General features: G+C 45.0%; 1 protein-coding gene across 1 annotated transcript; it reads right to left on the bottom strand.

Annotated features, from left to right (window-relative positions):
* Positions 1–234: 234 nt before the first annotated feature.
* gpr37l1b (G protein-coupled receptor 37 like 1b) lies at positions 235–8,231 on the bottom strand. Its single transcript, XM_086127503.1, has 4 exons — positions 7,472–8,231; positions 1,960–2,259; positions 1,088–1,459; positions 235–994 (listed from the first exon to the last, which is right to left on the bottom strand). The coding sequence occupies exons 1-4, from the start codon at positions 8,012–8,014 to the stop codon at positions 821–823; spliced, it is 1,389 nt and encodes a 462-aa protein (XP_085983629.1). The 5' UTR covers positions 8,015–8,231; the 3' UTR covers positions 235–820.
* Positions 8,232–22,246: the final 14,015 nt, after the last annotated feature.

Raw genomic sequence — 22,246 nt, 5'->3', positions numbered from 1 at the left:
GGGTGTCCAACGCCTACTGCCCGAAGATGGCTGGGATAGGCTCCACCACCCCCCACGATCCTTATGAGGATAAAGCGGATTGGAAAATGGGTGGATGGATACTGTGGAATAAATTCAGTATATTAACACCAATGATGATTTTTAAAATATTGAAATATTCTACTTTTTATTATTGTACTATATTGCCGATGTCGATAACGGGACATAATTGTCAAGTGATGATATCATCAACGCTGAAGGTAAAGTTATTTTTTATTTCACATTTTTCACAGTCATTCTTTCACATAACATTGACCGTCACTTTAGTCATATGGTTACTACATGACTTACATTAGCCAATTTGATGTCATGTCATTCTTACCATGGCGACACCGGGTCAGCAAGCCATTTGTCTTCAAATGCAAACAAAATACACTGATGTAGTGTGTTAAAGTCTTCTAAAGATTGTTAATTGACATTTTTCACATTAAAAAAAATCAACAAACGAAAATCATGGCAGAGAATAAATTGTGTCAATTCAAATTCAGCTACCTTGACTAGATTCATTTTTCTTTTCACATTCAACATTAACACAATTATTTGGAACTGCTACTTAAACATCATCTTTATGCATCTGTGCCATACAGTGAGTTTTTTTTTTGTGGCCTTGTCAAACCTCTTCCCAAATGTTCTACCAGTCTCTATCGTGACTACAGATGACACTTCAGAGAGGAAGAAGACAAGAAGTAAAGACAGGATATAGGGAGATCGTAGAGCAGAAGGTGAAAAAGTAGGATGCAGGACGGAATGAGAAAAGAATGAAGCAGGAGCAGTATCATCTCTAACTGGAGATGGACAAGATAGGCGACACGTCTTTTGTTTTGTCGAAGAAGTTGGCTGCTTCTTTGGTTGCCTTCAGCGGGAGGTGAGCAGAGCCGGGAGAACCTTCAACCAAGTTCTGCTGACATGTTCGACAGCAGCAGCAGCAGCAGTCCACGAAAACCCGACCCAGCGCCTGTGGACCGTACACAGAGTGCAGATATTCACATAATTGTGTGTACACACAGATGTGTACTTGTGTGATTTCTAGATAAATCATATTACCTACCTTACATAAAAACAACAGTACCACAGGAGTGATGGAGGACTTGAGGAACAATAGAAAGTGATGTAAGAGCGCAAGCGTGGCCGCCGTGTCCACAGAGATGGTGACGTGGGTGTACGCCAGCGTGATGTTGCATATGTGTTCAGGCAGAGCACAGATGGTGTACACCAGCGCTAGTGCTAACAATGTGCAGTTGAGCTGCTGCTCCTGCGCCTTCTGATGATGTCGCTTGTGATTGGAGGACATGTCGTCATGGCTCCGCTGCTTGTAGGTGGAGCTGGAGTCACTGTGGACGTTGCGGGTCGCCATTTGGCAGAGGACAGTGAAGAGGACGGGCAGGCACAAGTAACAGCCAAAAGTCCACCACATGCGAGCCTGGAAAATATTAAGATAACACAGCCCGCTGCGAGTACTGAAAACCAAAGGTTATTGTAGTTAATGAAAACGTCCAAAAAACTAAAAATGAAAAAAAATGGTTTCGTTCACGAAATAGAATACGGGAAAGCTTAAAAAAATATATTCCAGGCTGGAGTTTGCATGTTCTCCCCATACGTGCCTGCGTGGATTTTCTCCGGGTACTATGGTTCCCTTCCACATTTCCAAATAAATATGGTAGGTTGATTGAACGGTCTGAGATTGTCCCGAAGTGTGATTGTGAGCGCGAATGGTTGTTCATCTATCTGTGCCCTGCGATTGACTTGCAACCAGCCTACTGCCCAAAGACAGCTGTGATAGGCTCCAGCACACCCGCGACACTTGTGAGGATAAATGGATTAGAAAAAGGATGGATGGATGGACGGATATCATAACCCTGCTGGAAAGATGTTAATGGCATCTGGTTAGCGTGTCGACTGGCAAAGTAGGTGTAGTCTCACCTGGTGGTATCTGTGCAGGAGCGAGTGCAGGGAGTCGGGTAGGAGCAAGGAAGGTGGGGAGGAGACGCTGATGGAACAGGAGTCGACAGCGGTGGTGTGGGCAGTCCTTGTGACGTGCCATAAGAAGAGCTCAGGACTGGCCAGCAGCACAGCGGCGACCCATACCACGGCCAACTTGACCAGTACCGAGCGACAGCGCTCCACTCGCCGTGTCTTTCGTTGTGACGAGCTGGTGGCGGCGTGGAAACGGTCGATGCCCAGAACACACAGTGTGAAGGAAGTGACACCCAGAGACACCACCTGAGAGATGCCACGATCAGCGGATCGGTCGCCACTTGTCATATAACATGATGACATTTAATGCACGAACAAAAAAAGATCCCAAAAGAAAATCACAGTCATACAAGATGCGTTCAGCGTATCCTCCCTCCTCATTTGATGCACGAACAAAAAAAGATCCCAAAAAAAAAATCACAGTCATACAAGATGCGTTCAGCGTAGCCTCCCTCCTCATTTGATGCACTCTCAATTGAACAAGAGACAGACCGTTCAATCGGCTGATATTTGTAGGTCTTTTTGGTAAAAAAAAAAATTCTCAATTTTGCTGAAAAAAACCCTTATGATGAATGAGAAACATGGACCTCAGTTTCCCTTGCCCAGACGCGGGTCACCGGGGCCCCCCTCTGGAGCCAGGCCCGGAGTTGCGGCTCGTTGACGAGCGCCTGGTGGCCGGGCCTACACCCATGGGGCCCGGCCGGGCTCAGCCCAAAGAGGCAATGTGGGTCCCTCTTCTCATGGCTCACCACCTATGGGAGGGGCCAAAGGGGTCGGGTGCAATGTGAGCTGGAAGGCAGCCAAGAGCGGGGACCTTGGCGGTCCGATCCAAGGCTACAGAAGCTAGCTCTAGGGATGTGGAATGCCACCTCTCTTGCAGGAAAGGAGACCGAGCTGGTGTGCGAGGTAGAGAAGTTCTGACTGGATATAGTCGGTCTTGCCTCCACACACAGCCTGGGCTCTGTGCAAATTCTGTCAGAGGGGTTGGACTCTCTTCCACTCTGGAGCTGCCCTTGGTGAGAGGCGTAGAGCAGGTGTGGGCATGCTCATTGCCCCTCGGCTCAGTGCCTGTACATTGGGGTTCACACCGGTAGACGAGAGGGTTGCCTCCCTCCGCCTTGTGGTGGGGGGACGGGTCCTGACTGTTGTTTGTGCATATGCACCCAACAGCAGCTCAGCATACCCACCCTTTTTGGAGTCCTTGGAGGGTGTGCTGGAGAGTACTCCTGCTGGGGACTCCCTTGTTCTACTGGGGGACTTCAATGCTCACGTGGGCAATGACAGTGAGGCCTGGAGGGGCGTGATTGGGAGGAACGGCCCCCCCGATCAGAACTCCAGTGGTGTTTTGTTATTGGACTTCTGTGCTCATCACGGACTGTCCATAATGAACACCTTGTTCAAACATAAGGGTGTCCATATGTGCACTTGGCACCAGGACACCCTAGGCCGTAGTTCGATGATCGACCTTGTGGTTGTATCATCGGATTTGCGGCCGCATGTTGTGGACACTCGGGTGAAGAGAGGGGCGGAGCTGTCAACTGATCACCACTTGGTGGTGAGTAGGCTCCGATGGTGGGGGAAGATGCCGGTCCGTCCTGGCAGACCCAAACGTATTGTGAGGTTTTGTTGGGAGCGTCTGGCGGAATCCCCTGTCAGAAGGAGTTTCAACTCCCACCTCCGACAGAGCTTTTCCCACGTTCCGGGGGAGACGGGGGACATTGAGTCCGAGTGGACCATGTTCCGTGCCTCTATTGTTGAGGCGGCCAATCTGAGTTGTGGCCGTAAGGTGGTTGGTGCCTGTCGTGGCGGCAACCCTCGTACTCGCTGGTGGACACCAGCAGTAAGGGATGCTGTCAAGCTGAAGAAGGAGTCCTCCATCCATCCATCCATCCATCATCTACCGCTTAACCGGGGCCGGGTCGCGGGGGCAACAGCTTTAGCAGGGAAGCCCAGACTTCCCTCTCCCTAGCTAATTCTTCCAGCTCTCCCGGGGGATCCCGAGACGTTCCCAGGCCAGCTGGGTGACATAGTCTCTCCAGCGTGTCCTGGGTCTTCCTCGGGGTCTCCTCCCGATGGGACATGCCCGGAACACCTCACCAGGGAGGCGCTCAGGAGGCATCCGAATCAGATGCCCAAGCCACCTCATCTGGCTCCTCTCGATGTGGAGGAGAAGCGGCTCGACTCTGAGCCCCTCCCGGATAACCGAGCTTCTCACCTTATCTCTAAGGGAGAGCCTGGACACCCTGCGGAGAAAACTCATTTCGGCCGCTTGTAACCGGGATCTCGTTCTTTCGGTCACGACCCATAGCTCGTGACCATAGATGAGGGTTGGAACGTAGATCGACCGGTAAATTGAGAGCTTCGCCCTTTGGCTCAGCTCCTTCTTCACCACGACAGACCGATACAACGTCCGCATCACAGCAGACACAGTGTGTGTGTGTGTATACAGTAATCCCTCGTTTATCGCGGTTAATGGGGACCATAACCACCCGCGATGAATGAAAATCCGCGAAGGAGCGACCAATTAACATATATATTTTAAAAAATGCCCCGCGTGGGCCTTTGCGATTGAGCAGAGCGCGCGCGCACGCACACGCACACACGCACACACACACACAAACAGGCCAGCGATCCCGCCCGTGTGCAGCAGACGTGTTTATGATTAGTCAATTAAGGTTGTTTAGACAATTGAGGAAGGAGAGACCTGCTTTTGTTCTTATAAATCTCTCTCTCTCTCCCTCTCTCCGTCTCTCTCTCTCCCCGCCACTCACACACACACACACACACACACACACGCGCGCGCACACACACACACACACACACAGGCCAGCGATCCAGCTTGTGCATCAAACGTGTTTATGATGAGTCAATTCAGACAATTAAGGATGAAAGAGACCTGCTTTTGTTCTTATAAGCCTCCTCTCTCTGTCTCTCTCTTTCTCTCAGCAACACACATACACTCAACTGCACGGCCCATGCGTGCACGCACACACGCGTGCCCCACGTGGACCTTCCGCGCTTGAGCAGAGTGCGCACACACTAGCACGCATAGTAAACAACACTTAGACACTGATTTTTGCGGACTTCAAAAAAATCCTCAATGCACCGAAGCCACGATAAACGAACCGCAAAATAGCGAGGGATCACTGTATTCACACATAATCTCCCACACAATATTACTGTCTATCAACAACAGTGAAAAAAATATTTTGCCACACAACAGCTGCTTTAACAGCTCTTGAGGGAATCAAAACAGAGCAATATAAAATTATAAAGTGCACATCTAAGGTAAACTAGTACTCAGCCTATAGTGGATTTAAGCCATGGTTGCATACTTCGTTTTGCTCAAGTTTGCTTTGAACACAGCAGTCAGGCTATGTTGATTCTGTTGGTCCTTCTTGCGCGGAAGTCTCTCTATGGTTTTGTGTGGACAGCATTTCGGATGACTACACTGGAGACGTTTTATTTTCAGTTGTGGTCGCTAGTTCGCTACCACTGCACCGCTGAACTCTCGACGTGCCTCAGCGCACCGTCGCTGTCAGACGAACACAGAGAAGCTCCAACCCCATTATTTATATGGACACGGAACACGGTGTCCTTCCACACAAAATAGTTCCAAACAAGTAACAATCGTGTCAGTGGCATACATCGAACTCAACAGAATGCCTGCTCTTTATTCACCAGAGGCTCATCAACCTAGTCTCTTATTTCTCTCCCGAAACAGTGTCTTCTCCAGCTTGGTGTACCTTAGCCTTCTCCGCTACGTACAATTTCTGTTCATAGCTTGTAATGGAGGCTCTCGCTGGCAATCCGTAGTGGAGTCGTTCGATGCAATGTGAATGATTTCAGCTTGAGTCGAGCTGTGGACAATGTTGACAGGCTTGCATGCAGAAGCCATACATTTAGCTATGGCTTCAGCAAATTTGTTCTTCATCGTGTTATCCATTTTCTTCGATTTGAAATGATCCATAGCTGTCTGTCTTAGACGAGGGGGCGGAGTACTCACATCAGCTGTGTGCTTGGCCATTGTGTGGTATTTCAGACTCGACGTGCTATGATAATAGCTCAGTTTACGACTGCAAAACATACAGGTCACTTTGGTCTTGTCAGTGTAGCAATCTGGCAACTTTTTAAAAGTAAACTTTCCATTCATATATATATATATATATATATATATACAGTATATCAGTGGCAGATGCTGGTCTGTCAAGGAGGGGAAGCTCAATTTCGGCCTACATCATAAAATGTGTCCGTTTTTTTATACGTGGATTCTACTCTCCATTCATTTTCAAGAAAATTATCTGTGACTCTGTCATACCAACAAGGCATCTTTTCCAGGGACTTAACTAGTGTCCTACAACTACAGCAACTACAATAAAACCCACCAGAAATGAAAGATTAATTTGTCGCTAGTCATTTTCAACAAAGAGAGTGTCGCTCAGATGATTAGAAGAAGTCGCCAGTTCAACTCAGAACAGAATGAGAATTGAAAAATGCTCCCACGATGCCTACACCAAAAGATCGGTGATTGGCTCATTTCTCTGTCAATCCAAAAGAGATTCAGCCTCAGACAGATCATCCAATCATCATGCAGAAAAGCTCAGCGTCCGGGCCAGCCCATAAACGCCCATTGTCCATAGACTCCCAGAGACGCTGAGCGTCCGATGGGCGGGACAAAACCAGCATTTATCCAATGACTCGTCTCGTTTCAATGAATTGGGACAACGGGCTCTGAACTCTCTACACGCCCAGCGTCTGCGCTGTCGACGCCCAGCGTCCACACAGTTTAAAGCGCAGTGAAGCTGCTGGACTGAATGAGAAGAGTCGTGTTGTAACCAGTCATAAGAAGCTGTTTCGGAAAAAAACTTGAGCGTGTTGTCGCGCATATTTAGTCAATGACATGTGCACACAATTGTATGTACACATATGTTTTTGATCACTTATTTTTGGACATTTTCGCAGAAGCTGAGCTTCCCTTCAGTCATAGAGCAATCGCCTCAGATATATACTGTATATGTGTGTGTGTCTATATATATATACATATACTGTATATAAAAGGTACAGTATATATGTGTGTGTGTGTGTGTGTGTGTGTATGTATGTTGTGTATGCATGTAATGTATATATATATATATATATATATATATATATATATATATATATATATATATACATACACATATATATATATATGTGTGTGTGTGTATGTTGTGTATGTATGTGTATGTATATACACACACATATATATATATATATACACATTTATATATATATATATATATATATATATATATATATATATATATATATACACACACACACACACACACGTTATATAGCTATACACTGTTTTAAAAAAGGGCTGGCAGTGAATGAATTCATGTGCGAGGAAAAGAGTTGACCGTCATCATGACAAGACGAACACTCTCAAGAGCACACCTGCCCAAGCCTCGCCTACCTCCATGTAGGGCACCAATCGGCAGGTGATGTCGGGCAGGATGCGCCGGTGTGACAGCCAGTTGACAAGCTCGACAGGCAGGCAGAACAGCAACATCAGGAAGTCCCAGAATGCAACGCTGGCCAGTAGGTAGTTCCAGGCTGACCTCATATAGAAGTTGTTCCACACAATACACATGATCGCCATGTTGCCCACCACACCTACTGCCAGCAGCAGGCCAGCTGCCAGCACGGTCGTATAGGCAGTGAAGGAACCTTGCCTCAGTGGGTAGAAAGGATTGAAGAGTCCCGGGGAGTGGTCCCAAGAGGCATCCTCTGGATCTGACATGTTGGAGAGTTGGGTGACTTGCGGCGACGTCACAGAGTCTTTCTCAAAGTACTGGCCAGAGGTGGACTGCTGCTCCTCCTCGTCGGCCCCGCGAGCCAGGCGTGGGTGCTGCTCCAGGTATACATCCGGGCCCTCAGTGGGCTCATTGAGAACTGTGTTCGCAGCAAACATCTGCCACAGAGACAGAGCCAGAACCAATGTGACAGATTGTGCCATGGTGGAAGATCCAAAGAGAGTCCAAGCAGGAAGTTCCAAAGTTAACTTTCCAAATGGGGTTCTTGTTTTTAGATCCTCATGTGTTCACAGTTGGACCTCAACATGCCATCTGTGCTCGAGATAGATGGAGGAAGGATGATGATTATGATGTCGGTGGTCGTGATGGTGGTGGTGGTTAGAGTGGGGAGGGGCCAACGGCCCGTGGTTGGGCTGTTCCTTTCTGGGACGAACGCGGCAGAGTGAATGAAAGTCTTGCAGGGTCTGTGGGGCCAGTAGCGGCTCCGCAACTCACGCGCACACAGCTTCGCGCACACTCACACACAATTTAGTCTTTTGCTTCCCCCTGCTGCTCATGCGGGTTAAAGCAGCCATTCAAAAGATCTCTTTTGCGCAACAAGATAACAGTGAGACACGTATGATGTAATACACACAAGCACAATTATGAACGTGTCGGGGACAGGTGTCAGTCAAGCATATGCACGTATTTAATAGGTGTTACTAAATAATGAACATGTCAATGACAGATTTCAATCATCGTACTGTATGTGGCGGTTGTCAATTAGTCGTATGTCAGTCAATAATGGGCATATATCTTAAGACTTGTTTCAAATCGGAGCATGTGTTTGTGGCAGGTGTAAATAAACGTGTCATAGGTGTCAATCAAAATGGTCTGATGTCTTTTTAATCTAATCTAATAAAACATGGGACCTAATAAAGTGGCTACTGCTTCTCAAGGATGAAGTTACATGTCATTCTTGTACCGCTTGAGGTCTGTATTAGCTGTTTTAAATGAAGAATTGAACGTTTCTCGTTTCTCTAAATCAGGGGTATGTCCTGCTTGTTTTGGATTTCTCTCTACTTCAACATACCTGATTCAAATGATCAGCTCATCAGCTAGCTCTGTAAAAATCTGAAACAATCATCATCCATTGAATTAGGTGTGTTCGGGAGAGTAGGGAGAGATCTCAAACAGGCAGGATACCGGAGTTCACTCCCCCTGCCTGAAATTGTCCCACGGTGTACTGTAATTGTCAGTGCGAACCATTGTTCATCTATGGGTGCCCTGCGATTGACTAGCCGGGGCTCTGCATGTGCTGATCACGCACTGCGCGTAGGGCGCCAACAGCTTGGGGGCAGGGGGTATTAAAAAAAAAAAAAGCTCGCACAGAGAGATGTACAACCATTCGCACTCACAGTCACACATAGGGACAATTCAGAGTGTTACATGAACCTCCCATGCATGTTTTTGAAATGTGGGAGGAAACCGGAGTACCCGGAGAAAACCCACGCAGGCACGGGGATAAGACTGAAACTCCACACAAGGACGCCAGAGCCGGAATCGAACCCTGCACCATGAGATCGACACGATAACCCCTAGTCCACCGGGCCGCGTTAATAAATAGCAACGTAGTTGTAATACAAAAACAACGTAGGCTTATTTATGCAAAAACATGAACCTCCTGTGCAGACCTCTCGTCAGGATAGCTTTGGTGCCCTGCCACCCGTCTCTCTTGTCTGCCTCCAGGTTCCCGACCCAACTGTTGTACCTCAAAAATGCTCATGGCGATTGCGTTGTACATGCTCGCCAAAAACAACAAAACGCTGTTGTGGAAAAGCCGTGACCTGCACATTGATTACGCTTTGAAAATTAAATGGAATGTTACGAGAGAAAGTTGTTTTTCCTGCAACAATTATGCCGACATTTTCAAGAGGCTCATCGATTAGTCAAACTTAATTTGGAAAAAAAAAAATCGATCTTCATGCTGTGCAGATTTCTCCCTTTCATATTCGTTTTTCACATTCATTCATTTTCCGATCCGCTTATCCTCACATGGATGGACTTGTTGCGCATAACGAGATCTTTTGAATGTCTGCTTTACCCCGCATGAGCAGCAGGGGGAAGCAAAAGACTAAGTTGTTGGGGCTGGAGCCTATCCCAGCCGTCTTCGGGCAGTAGGCGGGGGACACCCTGAACCAGTTGCCAACCAATCGCAGGGTGCACAGAGACGAACAACCATCTGCGCTCACACTCACACCTAGGGACAATTTGTAAGTGTTCAATCAGCCTGCCATGCACGTTTTTGGAATGTGGGAGGAAACCGGAGTACTGGGGAAAAAAAACACGCAGGCCGGGGAGAACATGCAAACTCCACACAGGGAGGCTAGAGCTGGAATTGAACCCGGTACCTGTGCACTGTAAGGTTGACGCACTAACCGCTGGACCATCACGCCACCCGTTTTCCAGTTTCCCAGTTTTCACATGATGTCCAGAATATTTATATAGTGTCCCATCAGTCCTTGCCTATAAAGGTAGAATACTGACATTTTCACGTACCTGTGTTTTAAATATAGGCCAACATAATATAATTTAGAAAAGGTTTGTACCATGGTTCAAAACTATATTTACTTCTTGAAGAATCTTTGGATATCTTGTCTTGTATTTCAGCATATATGATCAATGCTTCAATATGTTCAAGGAATAACTCAAGGCCAAGTGAAAGTTTCAGATGATCAACAATTTTAATTTGTTAACAGTAGAGGCATTTATCTTATTTTTGTAAATTTATTTTTATTTCTTTGAGTTTTTGGTGCCATTCTTGGTGTTTTATAAATACCTAATCACTATTATTTGTCTCTTATTTTTGTGGACGTTGTTGAAACATGACTGTAATATTGAATTTGTAAGTTATTTTGTAAAATAAAGCAAAAACCAACAAATATTGTTCACTTCTGTCAGGAGTGGTGCGGGGTGTGTGCATTTTTTATGCTTTGTTGGCGTCACGTGCGCGAGGTGGTGGTGGACCCCAAAAAGCAGGCAGGAGCAGGGTGTATTTGAAGAATTGTATTAAAACAAAGAAAACTAAGTCCCAAACACACAAAGTCCAAAGTATCAAACAAAAAAAAACATGACTAAAGCTAAATCATAACAATGAACTAAACATGACAGAAACTAAGAGCAAACAGTAGCAAAGGCAAAACACATGACGGTAGCAAGAAGCAACAATGACCCGACACCGAGTGTTCGGGCTGGGAGTCCTTTTAAAGCCTTAATTAGTTATGACCAACAGGTGTGCAGCTGCCAGGGGAGCCCTACAGTGCCACCTGTTGGTCCCTAAACCGAATCATGACAGTACCCCTCCCTCAAGGGACGGATCCCAGACGTCCCAAAGTTGTTCAAAAGCTTGCCTCGCCGGGGAACAGGAACTAAAAGCGACGGCAATCCTTGCCTCGTCGCAAAACGGGAACAAACGCAACGGCGACCTTCGCCTCGCCGAAATACAGGAACTATAAGCGACAGTGACCTTCACCTCGCCAGGGAACAGGAGCAAAAGCGACGGCAATCCTTTTGGCTGGGCGTGGCCTGACGTGGACGGAGCTCGACGTAACGGGGGACAAGGAACAGCCAGACGTGAACAGGGGCTCGGCCTGACGTGGGCGTGGACGTGGCACGGCTCGTCGTCGACGTGAATGTGACTCAACTCCAACAGACACGTGACGAGCCTCGGCTCAACGTAGACGCGGACGGGGCTCGGCCCACCGTAGACGCGGCTTGACGAGACGAAAACAGGACAGCCGCATCACCAGCGCTGCCTGAAAGGGGAAAGGGGTGTCTGCCGCAGACGCGCTCCGCCAGGCACATGGTGGAACAGGGACCAATCCGTAGTACCTGCGGGGTCCAGGTGGTCGGGTCATTCCGTCACGTTGCGAGGTGGTGGTGGACCCCAAAAAGCAGGCAGGAGGGAGGAGCAGGGTGTATTTGAAGAATTGTATTTAAAACAAAGAAAACTAAATCCAAAACAAACGAAGTCCAAAGTATCAAACAAAACCCATGACTAAAACTAAAACATAACAATGAACTAAACATAACAGAAGCCAACAGCAAACAGCAACACACATGACAGTAGCAAGAAGCAAAAATGACCTAACACTGAATGTTCGGGCTGGGAGTCCTTTTAAACAACTAATTACCAAATGACCAACAGGTGTGCAGCTGCCGGGGGAGCCCTACAGTGCCACCTGTTGGTCCCTAAACCGAATCATGACAATTGGAGCTTCTTGAAAGCTGAAAGTTAGAACACAACCCTGTAAATATTTGTTCAAGCAGAGCAATAGTAGTAGGGAGAGGCCCTTTCTGTTTTTAACCCTTTCAGGAGGTTAGATATTTGTCATGTATTTATTTACCTCTACTTTTTGTGTAGGAGAGGTATATTTAAATTAAAGTGTTATGGTTTATGTCGTAACTTTCTCCCTCTGAAGTGAATAAAAAGTGGTCCTTATGAATTTATGTCACTGTCGTTTCTGTGGGTAGGAAGACGGGTTGGGGAGCACCTATTCAGGTTGTGTCTCAAGTTCTCCGAGACTGGGATAAAAGTGGCACCTTTAAGCAGATTTTATTCACTTCAGAGGGAGAAAGTAACAACATAAAAAGTGACACTTCAATTTTGCCTTACGGTCACTAAATAAAAAGAAGAGGTAAATAAATGACAATTATCGACCCCAGTGTTTTTCAATCTTTTTCGAGCCAGGGCACATTTCTTTCACTGAAAAACTGGCACGGCACACCACTAACTGAAAATGTGAAAAAAGCCTATTTTAACAATTAAGTGAGGGATGTCAAACTCATTTCACATTGTGGGCCACATACGGCCTCGGTAGATGTCAAGTGGGTCGGACCATTAAAAATTATCCCATACTCTGCTATAAATAACCAAAATAATGTCTTTCCTTTGTTTTGGTCTAAAGAAGCACAAGACCACTAGGAAAATGTTGAAATTTAATGAACATGTCTTTTACAAAACATTTCAAGAAGCACCTAAGATTTCCTGAGACAAATGTGCAATTTACTTTTATCATTCACATATATGCATTGCAACTGATCCCACTGACTGTACAAAGGCACAAAACTTTATTTTTCAATACCAATTATTTGTTATAGTAATGCACTTTTAAGATTAAACGAGATTTATAAAGAAAGGAATTTTTAAACCATTTACACGAGCATATAAAATCTAAATGTAATCCCTGCCTACACCTTACAAACTAAGGAGAGTGCTATAATATGTGTAAAGAATAAAGTATTCACATGTCCTTGATAGCGTCTGCTGTGTTGGGTCTGTCTCAGTGACAGACTGGAGGCTGCTGTTGTCATTTTCTCTGATCAAAACAATGTTGTCTTTTACTCTGATCAAAGCAGTGTCTCCCCTAGCGGATACTCCATTAATTGCATCTTATTAAAAAAATTAATTCCGCGTCTTTTATGCATTTTTTCACTTTAAAATGATTCTGCGGGCCTGATCGAACCTCCTTGGGGGCCGGTTATGGCCCGCGGGCTGTATGTTTGACCCCCTGATTTAGAGTGTTCAATCAGCCTGCCATGCATGTATTTGGAGGTATTGTATGTGGGAGGAAACCAGAGTACCCGGAGAAAACCCACGCAGGCTCGGGGAGAACACAGGAAGGCCAGCGCTGGAATTGAACCCACACCCTCTGCACTGTGAGGTCGACGCGCTAACCACTGGATCACCGGGCCACCCTATTCCATAGTATTACAATATCGGAAAAGTTTAAATGTCCCCTGAGCGGAGGATACCACCAATCACGCGTGAACACATATACTGACACAAATACTCACTCGTCCCCTCGCAATCTTGAAAGTCAAAGTGTTGTCTGGGAAAAAAAAATCCCATCGTACTTCCTTTTTTTCTTGGTTACCCTCGGCAACCGGCAACCGTGTGTGTGTGTGTGTGTCTGAATTTATGTGAATGTGCTTGTTTGTGAGTAGATTTAAAAATGTGTTTGTGTGTGTGCACGCGAATGCGTGCGCCACACCAGCAAGAAGTCATCTATGTTGATTATTTATTGTTATAATATATGTAAAGAATATTCACGTCATTGATAGCGTCTGCTGTGTTGGGTCTGTCTCAGTGACCCATTGAGGCAGTTGTTGTCTTCTTCTCTGATCAAAACAATGTTGTCTTTTCCTCTGATCAAAACGGTGGTTCCCCTAGCGGATATTCCATGAATTGCACCTTATTAAAACTATTTATTCCGAGTCTTTAATGCATTTTTTCACTTTTAAATTATCCTGTGGGCCTGATCAAACCACCGGGCCGCATGTTTGTCACCCCTGAATTAAGTATTATACAGTGATCCCTCGCTATTTCGCGGTTCGCTTATCGCGGCTTCGGTGCATCGCGAATTTTTTCATTCATTAAAAAAAAAAATTTTTTTTTTTGAAGTCCGCAAAAATCTGTGTCTCAGTGTTGTTTACTATGCGTGCTAGTGTGTGCGCACTCTGCTCAAGCGCGTGGGGCACGCGTGTGTGCGTGCACGCATGGGCCGTGCAGTTGAGTGTATGTGTGTTGCTGAGAGAAAGAGAGAGACAGAGAGAGGAGGCTTATAAGAACAAAAGCAGGTCTCTTTCATCCTTAATTGTCTGAATTGTCTCATCATAAACACGTCTGATGCACAAGCTGGATCGCTGGCCTGTGTGTGTGTGTGTGTGAGTGTGTGTGTGGGGGTGGGGAGAGAGAGAGAGCGAGAGAGGGAGAGGGAGAGAGGGAGAGAGCGAGAGAGAGAGAGAGAGAGAGAGAGAGAGAGAGAGAGAGAGAGAGAGAGAGACTTCTAAGAACAAAAGCAGGTCTCTCCATCCTCAATTGTCTAAACAACCTGAATTGACTAATCATAAACACCCTGCTGCACACTGGCAGGATCGCTGGCCTGTTTGTGTGTGTGTGTGTGTGTGTGAGTGTGTGCGTGTGCGCGCGCGCTCTGCTCAAGCGCAAAGGCCCACGTGGGTCATTTTTTAAAATATATATGTTAATTGGTCGCTCCTTCGCAGATTTTCGTTTATCGCGGGTGTTTTTGGTCCCCATTAACCACAATAAACGAGAGATTACTATATTGTTACTACACGCACACACACACACACACACACACGCACGCACGCACACACACACACACACACACACACACAGCCCAGCGATCCCGCCAGTGCAGCAGACGTGTTTATGATTAGTCAATTCAGGTTGTTTAGACAATTGAGGATGGAGAGACCTGCTTTTGTTCTTATAAGTGTCTCTTTCTCTCTCTCTCTCTAAACGAGGGATTACTGTAGTTACACTACAGTAATCCCTCGTTACACTACAGTAATCCCTCGTTTATCGCAGTTAATCGGGACCAAAACCACCCGTGATAAACGTAAATCTGCGAAGTAGCGTCCAATTAACATAAACAGGTTAAAATATATATATATACAGTACATACAATACAATACAATACAATACATGCTGATTTATATAGCGCTTTCACAACAGCGGCAGCTGTAACAAAGCGCTTAACAAAACAGTTCATATAAAGTAAAATAAATAAACACAACACATAACATAAAACACGGACAGTCATACAGTTCTAACCACTTTTCCATCACACGCTTTGTTGTTTGAAGCAGTTTGAGATGAAAGAGGAGAGAATCAAAGTGTCCTTTAACCAGTGGATCAGAGACGTCATGCTCAAAATGTGCACACGTCGGCTACAAGCTAAGTTTCAAAGTCAACAAGAAGCTGTAGCATCCATTGACGAAATAAAGAGATTGGTTCACTTCTCCTGTCCCATGGAAATCCATTTCAATTCCAAGCGGCGACTCACGGTTCCAAATACGCAGCAGCGCTCTGCGCCAACGCTCCTCTCTCCTCATCCAGCCGCACCAACGCCAACTGTCCAACAGCGCCGACATAGCCACTGAACAAAACGGGGTTGTGAGAAATGCTGCCCATTACAGGCGCAAAAAACACAAGTGCCCCAGGTCTGTCCAGCACCGACAGTCAATGGCGCCGACATTCCTCCCAATACATGTATATATACAGTATATATTTTTTTTAAAGTCCGCAAACGGTCCACGAGAAGCTGCAAAACAACAGCGAGTCACATAGAGCAACATATACAGTACTGTACTCCATGTATATGTAAAAAAAAAACTTTTATTATGATTATTTTTTAATATGTTTGAAAAAATCCGCGATGCACTGAACCCGCGATAAACAAACTGCGAAGTAGCGAGGGATCACTGTATAAGCGTTTTTTAACATTGAAAATTTATGCAATATTATAACACATTGAATAGGAATCAAATCAGCATCAATCCAATATTTGGTGCATTCGTTTTCATGGCAAGTAAAATATAGTCAATTAGAACTTTAACTTGCTCAGCGTTGGATTTTTCTCTGTGTGACAGCCGGTTCTTTTTCTCCCGGTCGTTTGCGCTCTCCCGCAATATTGTACCAATCCCTTTTCCCACATTGAGTCTTTGTATCATTCCAACATCATTCAAATGACTTTTCTGCTGAATATGTCACTTGAGATAGTCCAGCTTCCATTTAGTCCATATTTTTCCATCAGAAAATTTGCTTACAACTTATGCTCTCCTGCATGTTTTGCAGAGCAGATCTTTGTCACTCGAAAAAGAAAATATCTCATCCAAGTTTCACTGCTTGTTTTCCATTTGCACATACTCCGACAGCCGTTCCAACTTAAAAGACCCGCAGTTCATTCTTACTTTGGTTTTGGGAGTCGACGTATCATGTTCACTGCCGGGTCGTTTCGCCATGCTAAAGGATTAGCATTTAGCGTCCCTTATTGCCGCCGCACTGTTATTGTTATTCAGATTCATTCAGATTCAGAAGGTGGTCTTCTTGGCAGCACGCCTGTACCAGCACAGATTTTGATTGGGGAGGGATGTCGGCGCCATTGACTGTCGGTGCTGGACAGACCTGGGGCGCTTGTGTTTTTTGCGCCTGTAATGGGCAGCATTTTTCACAACCCCGTTTTGTTCAGTGGAGATGTCGGCGCTGTTGGACAGTCGGCGTTGGTGCGGCTGGATGGATGGCTGCTGAAGTCGAGGATGAGGAGAGGGGAGCGTTGGTGCAGAGCGCCGATGCGTATTTGGAACCGAGAGTTGCCGCTTGGAATTGAAATGGATTTCCATGGGACAGGAGAAGTGAACCAATCTCTTTTTTCGTCAATGGATGCTACAGCTTCCTGTTGACTTTAAAACTTAGCTTGTAGCCGACGTGTGCACATTTTGAGCATGACGTCTCTGATCCACTGGTTAAAGGACACTTTGATTCTCTCCTCTTTCATCTCAAACTGCTTCAAACAACAAAGCGTGTGACGGAAAAGTGGTTAGGACTGCACGACTGTCTGTGTTTTATGTTATGTGTTGTGTTTATTTATTTTACTTTATATGAACTGTTTTGTTAAGCGCTTTGTTACAGCTGCTGCTGTTGTGAAAGCGCTATATAAATCAGCATGTATTGTATTGTATTGTATCTAAATATTAATTAAAACATTGTCTTACCTGCAAGTGATGCACGAGCATCATCTCACAGTTTTTTTTCTTTTCCTCTATTGCGCCCTCGACTCTTTGTGCCTTTTCGACGACATGTCCAGATATCCAAAAATAAACTTTTGCTAAATTAGGGATTGAAGCAAAATGGAACAAACCACTCACGAATGACAGACAGAAAGGTGGCGGGGCAAAAAGGGTAGACCGTAGAAGACCACACAGGAGATTAATCTTTTTTTGTAATTCTTGTATTAGGTATTTGCAAACCTTTATTATAAATATTCTATACTGTCATCGAATATTATGATTCCTATTTTTGTGATTTTTTTTACGAGTTTGATTTTTTTTTCCTTTTGGAAAAAAAAAAGTTCCCCCCCAGGCTCTTGGAGCCCTCTGCACAGTGCATGATCTGCGTATGCCGAGCGCCGTGCCTGATCTCACCATTAGCCACCTTGGTCTTTGTGAACACTTGAGCACCACCACACAAGGCAAACTCTCCTTGGCGTCAAACTCACATTTTGAAACGAGGCTCTTCTCTTTCTTCTGTTGGCCTTGATTAGAGTTTGCCCAGACACCCAAGATTTCTCTTCTGAGTGTGATAATGACGCGTCACTGTCCAGGATTGTTGATTGGCTCCGACGAGGTCCAGCCATTTTTCAAACACAGTGGTGCCAAGAAAGCCACAAAGCCAGATAGCATTTGCACATTCCTTTTTAAAATCTGCGTGAGATCAGTTGACACCTGCTCTGTGTTATGTCTTCTAAAAAAATCTGGAGATGAGCACAGTGTGCCCACTTGTTTTTTCAGTTATAATACTGATACCAGAGATGTGTTCCTTGACCGGCTCGAGGACCGAGGGGCGGTCCTTGGTCCTCGGCCTCGAAGTCAAGTCCTTGGTCCTTGGCCTTGGGAGTCAAGTTCTTGGCCTTGGCCTTGGCCTCGGATTGCCGGTCCTCGGACACAATGAGGGATTAGAGCCTCGAATCCCTTGTTTAAGGACCGCAAAAATCACGAAGGAATTTAATAAATTCCATCTAAGGAAACCCATATTGATGGATTAACTCTGGCGCTTTAAGAGGGGCGGGCCTGCCACTGACACGTAATAGGTAGCGCAACGTATTAAGAGCGGCATCACAGTTAGTTTCAATCACGGTTTGTTGCGTTCGCGATCGGCAGTTTAAATAGCGTGTAAAGCCTTTCTGTAACAGTGGTGTCTTTTATTTAGTTATTTTTGCACAGTCGTCACGTTTGTGCAGTCGCACTAGAATGTTTGTTTGAACCAAGTAATTTGCGTTACAGCTGGAGTCAATAATGTCGGCAGTTCACTTCCGGGTTTGGCCGTTGGGATTTGGGGTCCTTTTGCTCGATTCCAGTTATGTTTGCTGAATGCTTTCTCATGTTTGGAATAATGAATATTGATAATACATAGTACATACAATACAATTAAAATCATGGTTGATTTAATTATTTATTATTATTATTGTGAAGTTGAAGGTATTAATTAATATAATATTAGTGGTAGTGGTAATAATAGTAGTACTCAGAGAATGTTTAGAGATTCAGCCATCTCGTTACCTCTGCGTCCCGCGTCCCAGATGCATAATTTTCCAAACAGTTCCAAACAATGTGCGTTTTTGGGACGCAAGGAAATTTCTCAGTCAAAACAAACAAACAAACAAACAATAAAACTACGGCAAGCCTGAGGATTTCACAGTAACAATCGTTACCGGTAGCGTGTCGTTTCCGTGGCGTCATTTTCACGGTACCGAAAAATAGTTTAATTATAAAAGTCACCGCACTTGAATTGACTGTGTGATCCACGCGATTTCACTGCGCCTGTATGTGTGTTTGTGATGTGGTGTGGTGTGTGACTGTGTTTCTTCTAATTTACTTTCGTTTTGTTTGTTTGAAACTGTTTTGGTGATTCTATAATTTACTGGTTGTAGCATGGTAACTTTATGAATAAAACATTCGTCACAAGGTGTAGTAATGCTTATGTTAACTGTTGGTAGAACTAATGATGACGTGTGTTAAATTCTTTCGTCAAATTGATCGTAGATTATACATGATCGTCTTGGGAAGAGGATAAGATAAGATAAGAAAACCTTTATTAGTCTCGCAATGGAGAAATTCCCAATTCACAGCAGCAAAGTTATGAAAGGAAGAAGTAGAGCAACAAAATATAGGAGCTGCTGGAAAGGCAGCCACTCACGCGGCGCCATTTTGAAGTCAAAATAACAAAAATAACACAACACAACACATAGGACACAGACAGTCGTGCAATCTCTCCACTTTTCTGCATACACTTTGTTGTCTGAAGCAGTTGTAGATGAAAGAGGAGAGGATCAAAGTGTCCTTTCACCAGTGGATCAGAGACGTCATGCTGAAAATGTGCACACGTCTGCTACAAGCTAAGTTTTGAAAGCAAAACTAAGCTGTAGCGTCCATTGACGAAAAAGAGATTGGCTCACATCTCCTGTCCCATGTAAATCCACTTCAATTCCAAGCCGCGACTCCCAGTTCCGCATCGGCGCTCCGCGCTAACGCTCCTTTCTTCTCATCGTCGGCTCCTCAAGCCTTACATCCATCCAGCCGCAGACCGTTCAACAGCACCGATCTCTCCGCTGAACAAAACGGGGCTGTGAAAAATGCTGCCCATTACAGGCGCAAGACACAAGCGCCCCGGGACAGTCCAACAACGACATTCAAATGGCGCCGACATTCCTCCCAGTGAAAAACAGTGCTGGTATACCCATGCTGCCGAGAAGGCGCACCCGCCAAGCACAGAGTCTCCTCCTCGATGAATGTCGTGGCCAAAAAATGCTGAAAAAAGTCCACATCAGGTCCACACGACGTAACAACAAACACAAAGTGACAAAACAAACCAAAAAACAACAAAAAAAGCAAGGCTCATGAGAGCACTTGCCGACGGCTGCCTACTCGGGCGCCATCTTGGCTTCAAAATGTCAAGCCACATCAATAATTACCTGTATTAATGATTACCAGTCAATTAATCTTTGCAGTGTGAGATTGGAAAAAACACTCTGATGATGCCACATGAGTACACCAGTTTTTGATCCATTTATTTTTTGGAATAAACCTGGAGTACACAGCTGCTGATGTAATGTTCATTGTTAATGCATAGTTTTCAAACATTGACCCTTGAAACATTATACTTTTGAGTTTCGGAATTCTTGATTATCAATATCAGTCAAAATAGAAAAATGGGTTCCCATGATGAACGTTTACGGAACCCAACATTTGTTATCGGGGTTTCCCATTGGGTAAGCTGACGGAACCAAAAAACGGTTACCGTGAATTTCCGAAATCCTCAGGCCTGCTCCTGAATTATTTAAATTTTTGCAGCATTTGTTTATCATTGTATGTATATGTTGTTGTTTGTGTTATTATCGTATGCAATTGAATAAGTAGACCCTTTCAGAATTCGAAATTTGGGACTCTCTCAATCCATAATGGCACTCATACTTTTCTGATCAGCGAGTCCCTGGGACTCGCTGCCGGTAAACTGTAAAATTATCACTGAGAGATTACCGCTTTTTCTGCAGTCAGTGATTGACTTCTATGCAGTCATTTCTCAACTTGTGTTCCGTGCCACGTCATGCCTGTTGAGTGTTACATATTAAGAAACTACTGCACTAAAATATTACTTCATAAATGTATACCATATGATTTTATTTTTTTTTCTCAGTATAAATAACACGTACCCTGACTGTTCTACTCTTTGAATAAAAACACTTCATTCAAGCGTTAGGGAGTGCAAAGGGTTATGATGGAGGGGTGTTGCAAATCATGAGGATCTGCCAAGTGGTATGATAGCATTGTTTTGTACATGTCCTCGGCTAGGCCTCAGTTTCAAAATCAGTCCTTGGTCCTTGGCCTTGGCCTCGGAAAATTTCTCAAGTCCTTGGCCTTGGCCTTGCCCCGGAAAATTTTCCAAGTCCTTGGCCTTGGCCTTGGCCTCGGGTTGCCGGTCCTTGGACACAACACTGACTGATACTAAAAAATCCCTGTCCAAAGGAATTTTTTTTTCATCCTGTTGGAATTCACATAAAAAAATAAATAATTAAATGTTCGGAGAGAATCGTGGCATCTTCACTCATTAAGGAGCTCGACTCACTTGATGATCCTTTTTCAATTTGCCTATAAGCAGGTGTCAGAGTTTTTCTCGGGCAAAGTTAAAAAAATGACTCGGCACACAGGGAAAATTGTCTTCATTAACGGCGGGAGGGATCTCTGAGGGTGAACGATGGTTTGTTGCCCCAATAATCACGCTCAGAGTTCCCTGTCTGCCAATTTTAACTTTTACATATGCAAAATACAAGAAAAGGACTGCCCCCGATATTTGCATACCTCGCCTCCGATCCAACCCCTCGGTAGTGATTGGTTACCTAGGTTCAAGCTTTGAACCACCTTTGTTGACGCCTTTCTGTCTGGTCTACAATGAATCAACAAGTTGCAGACTTTGCAGACGACAAATGTCGCCTGGGTGTGACGGGTGTTCTCAAATCGTCTTGTGTTGTTCAACAACGCTTTGTTCCCGAATTGTTCATTCCCCCTTTGTGACCGAGTCTAGCCTTCTTCCCTCTGTTCACCCCCTTGCATTGACGTGATAATTGTGGACCTCAAAAGCGCCCCCAAATGCGCACATGCATTTGGGGGCAAGACGACGCAATTAATACCATCACTCATCTTGTCACCAAACATCTAGAAGACGCCTAAGGTGACTTTCTGTGCAGATTGAGAGTTTTGGGTGTTGTTTTATCATGCCGTACTGGAGACTAACAACAAAAAAAAAAGTACGGACGGAATTAACGCCTGGTACGGCGACATGTGTGTCTATATGAGGACAGATTAATCACTTGATACAA

This window comes from Hippocampus guttulatus, chromosome 1 (assembly GCF_054856545.1).
Source record: "Hippocampus guttulatus isolate MCC_2025c chromosome 1, RoL_Hgut_1.0, whole genome shotgun sequence".
Lineage (NCBI taxonomy): Eukaryota > Metazoa > Chordata > Actinopteri > Syngnathiformes > Syngnathidae > Hippocampus > Hippocampus guttulatus.
This window is presented reverse-complemented; position numbering and strand designations above follow the sequence as displayed.

Coding starts and splice junctions, on each gene's coding strand:
- gpr37l1b (XM_086127503.1), bottom strand. CDS start 8,014: ATGGCACAATCTGTCACATTGGTTCTGGCTCTGTCTCTGTGGCAGATG. Junction 1,460..1,959: donor TCCTGCACAGATACCACCAG/GTGAGACTACAC, acceptor AATATTTTCCAG/GCTCGCATGTGGTGGACTTT. Junction 995..1,087: donor TACTGTTGTTTTTATGTAAG/GTAGGTAATATG, acceptor TACGGTCCACAG/GCGCTGGGTCGGGTTTTCGT.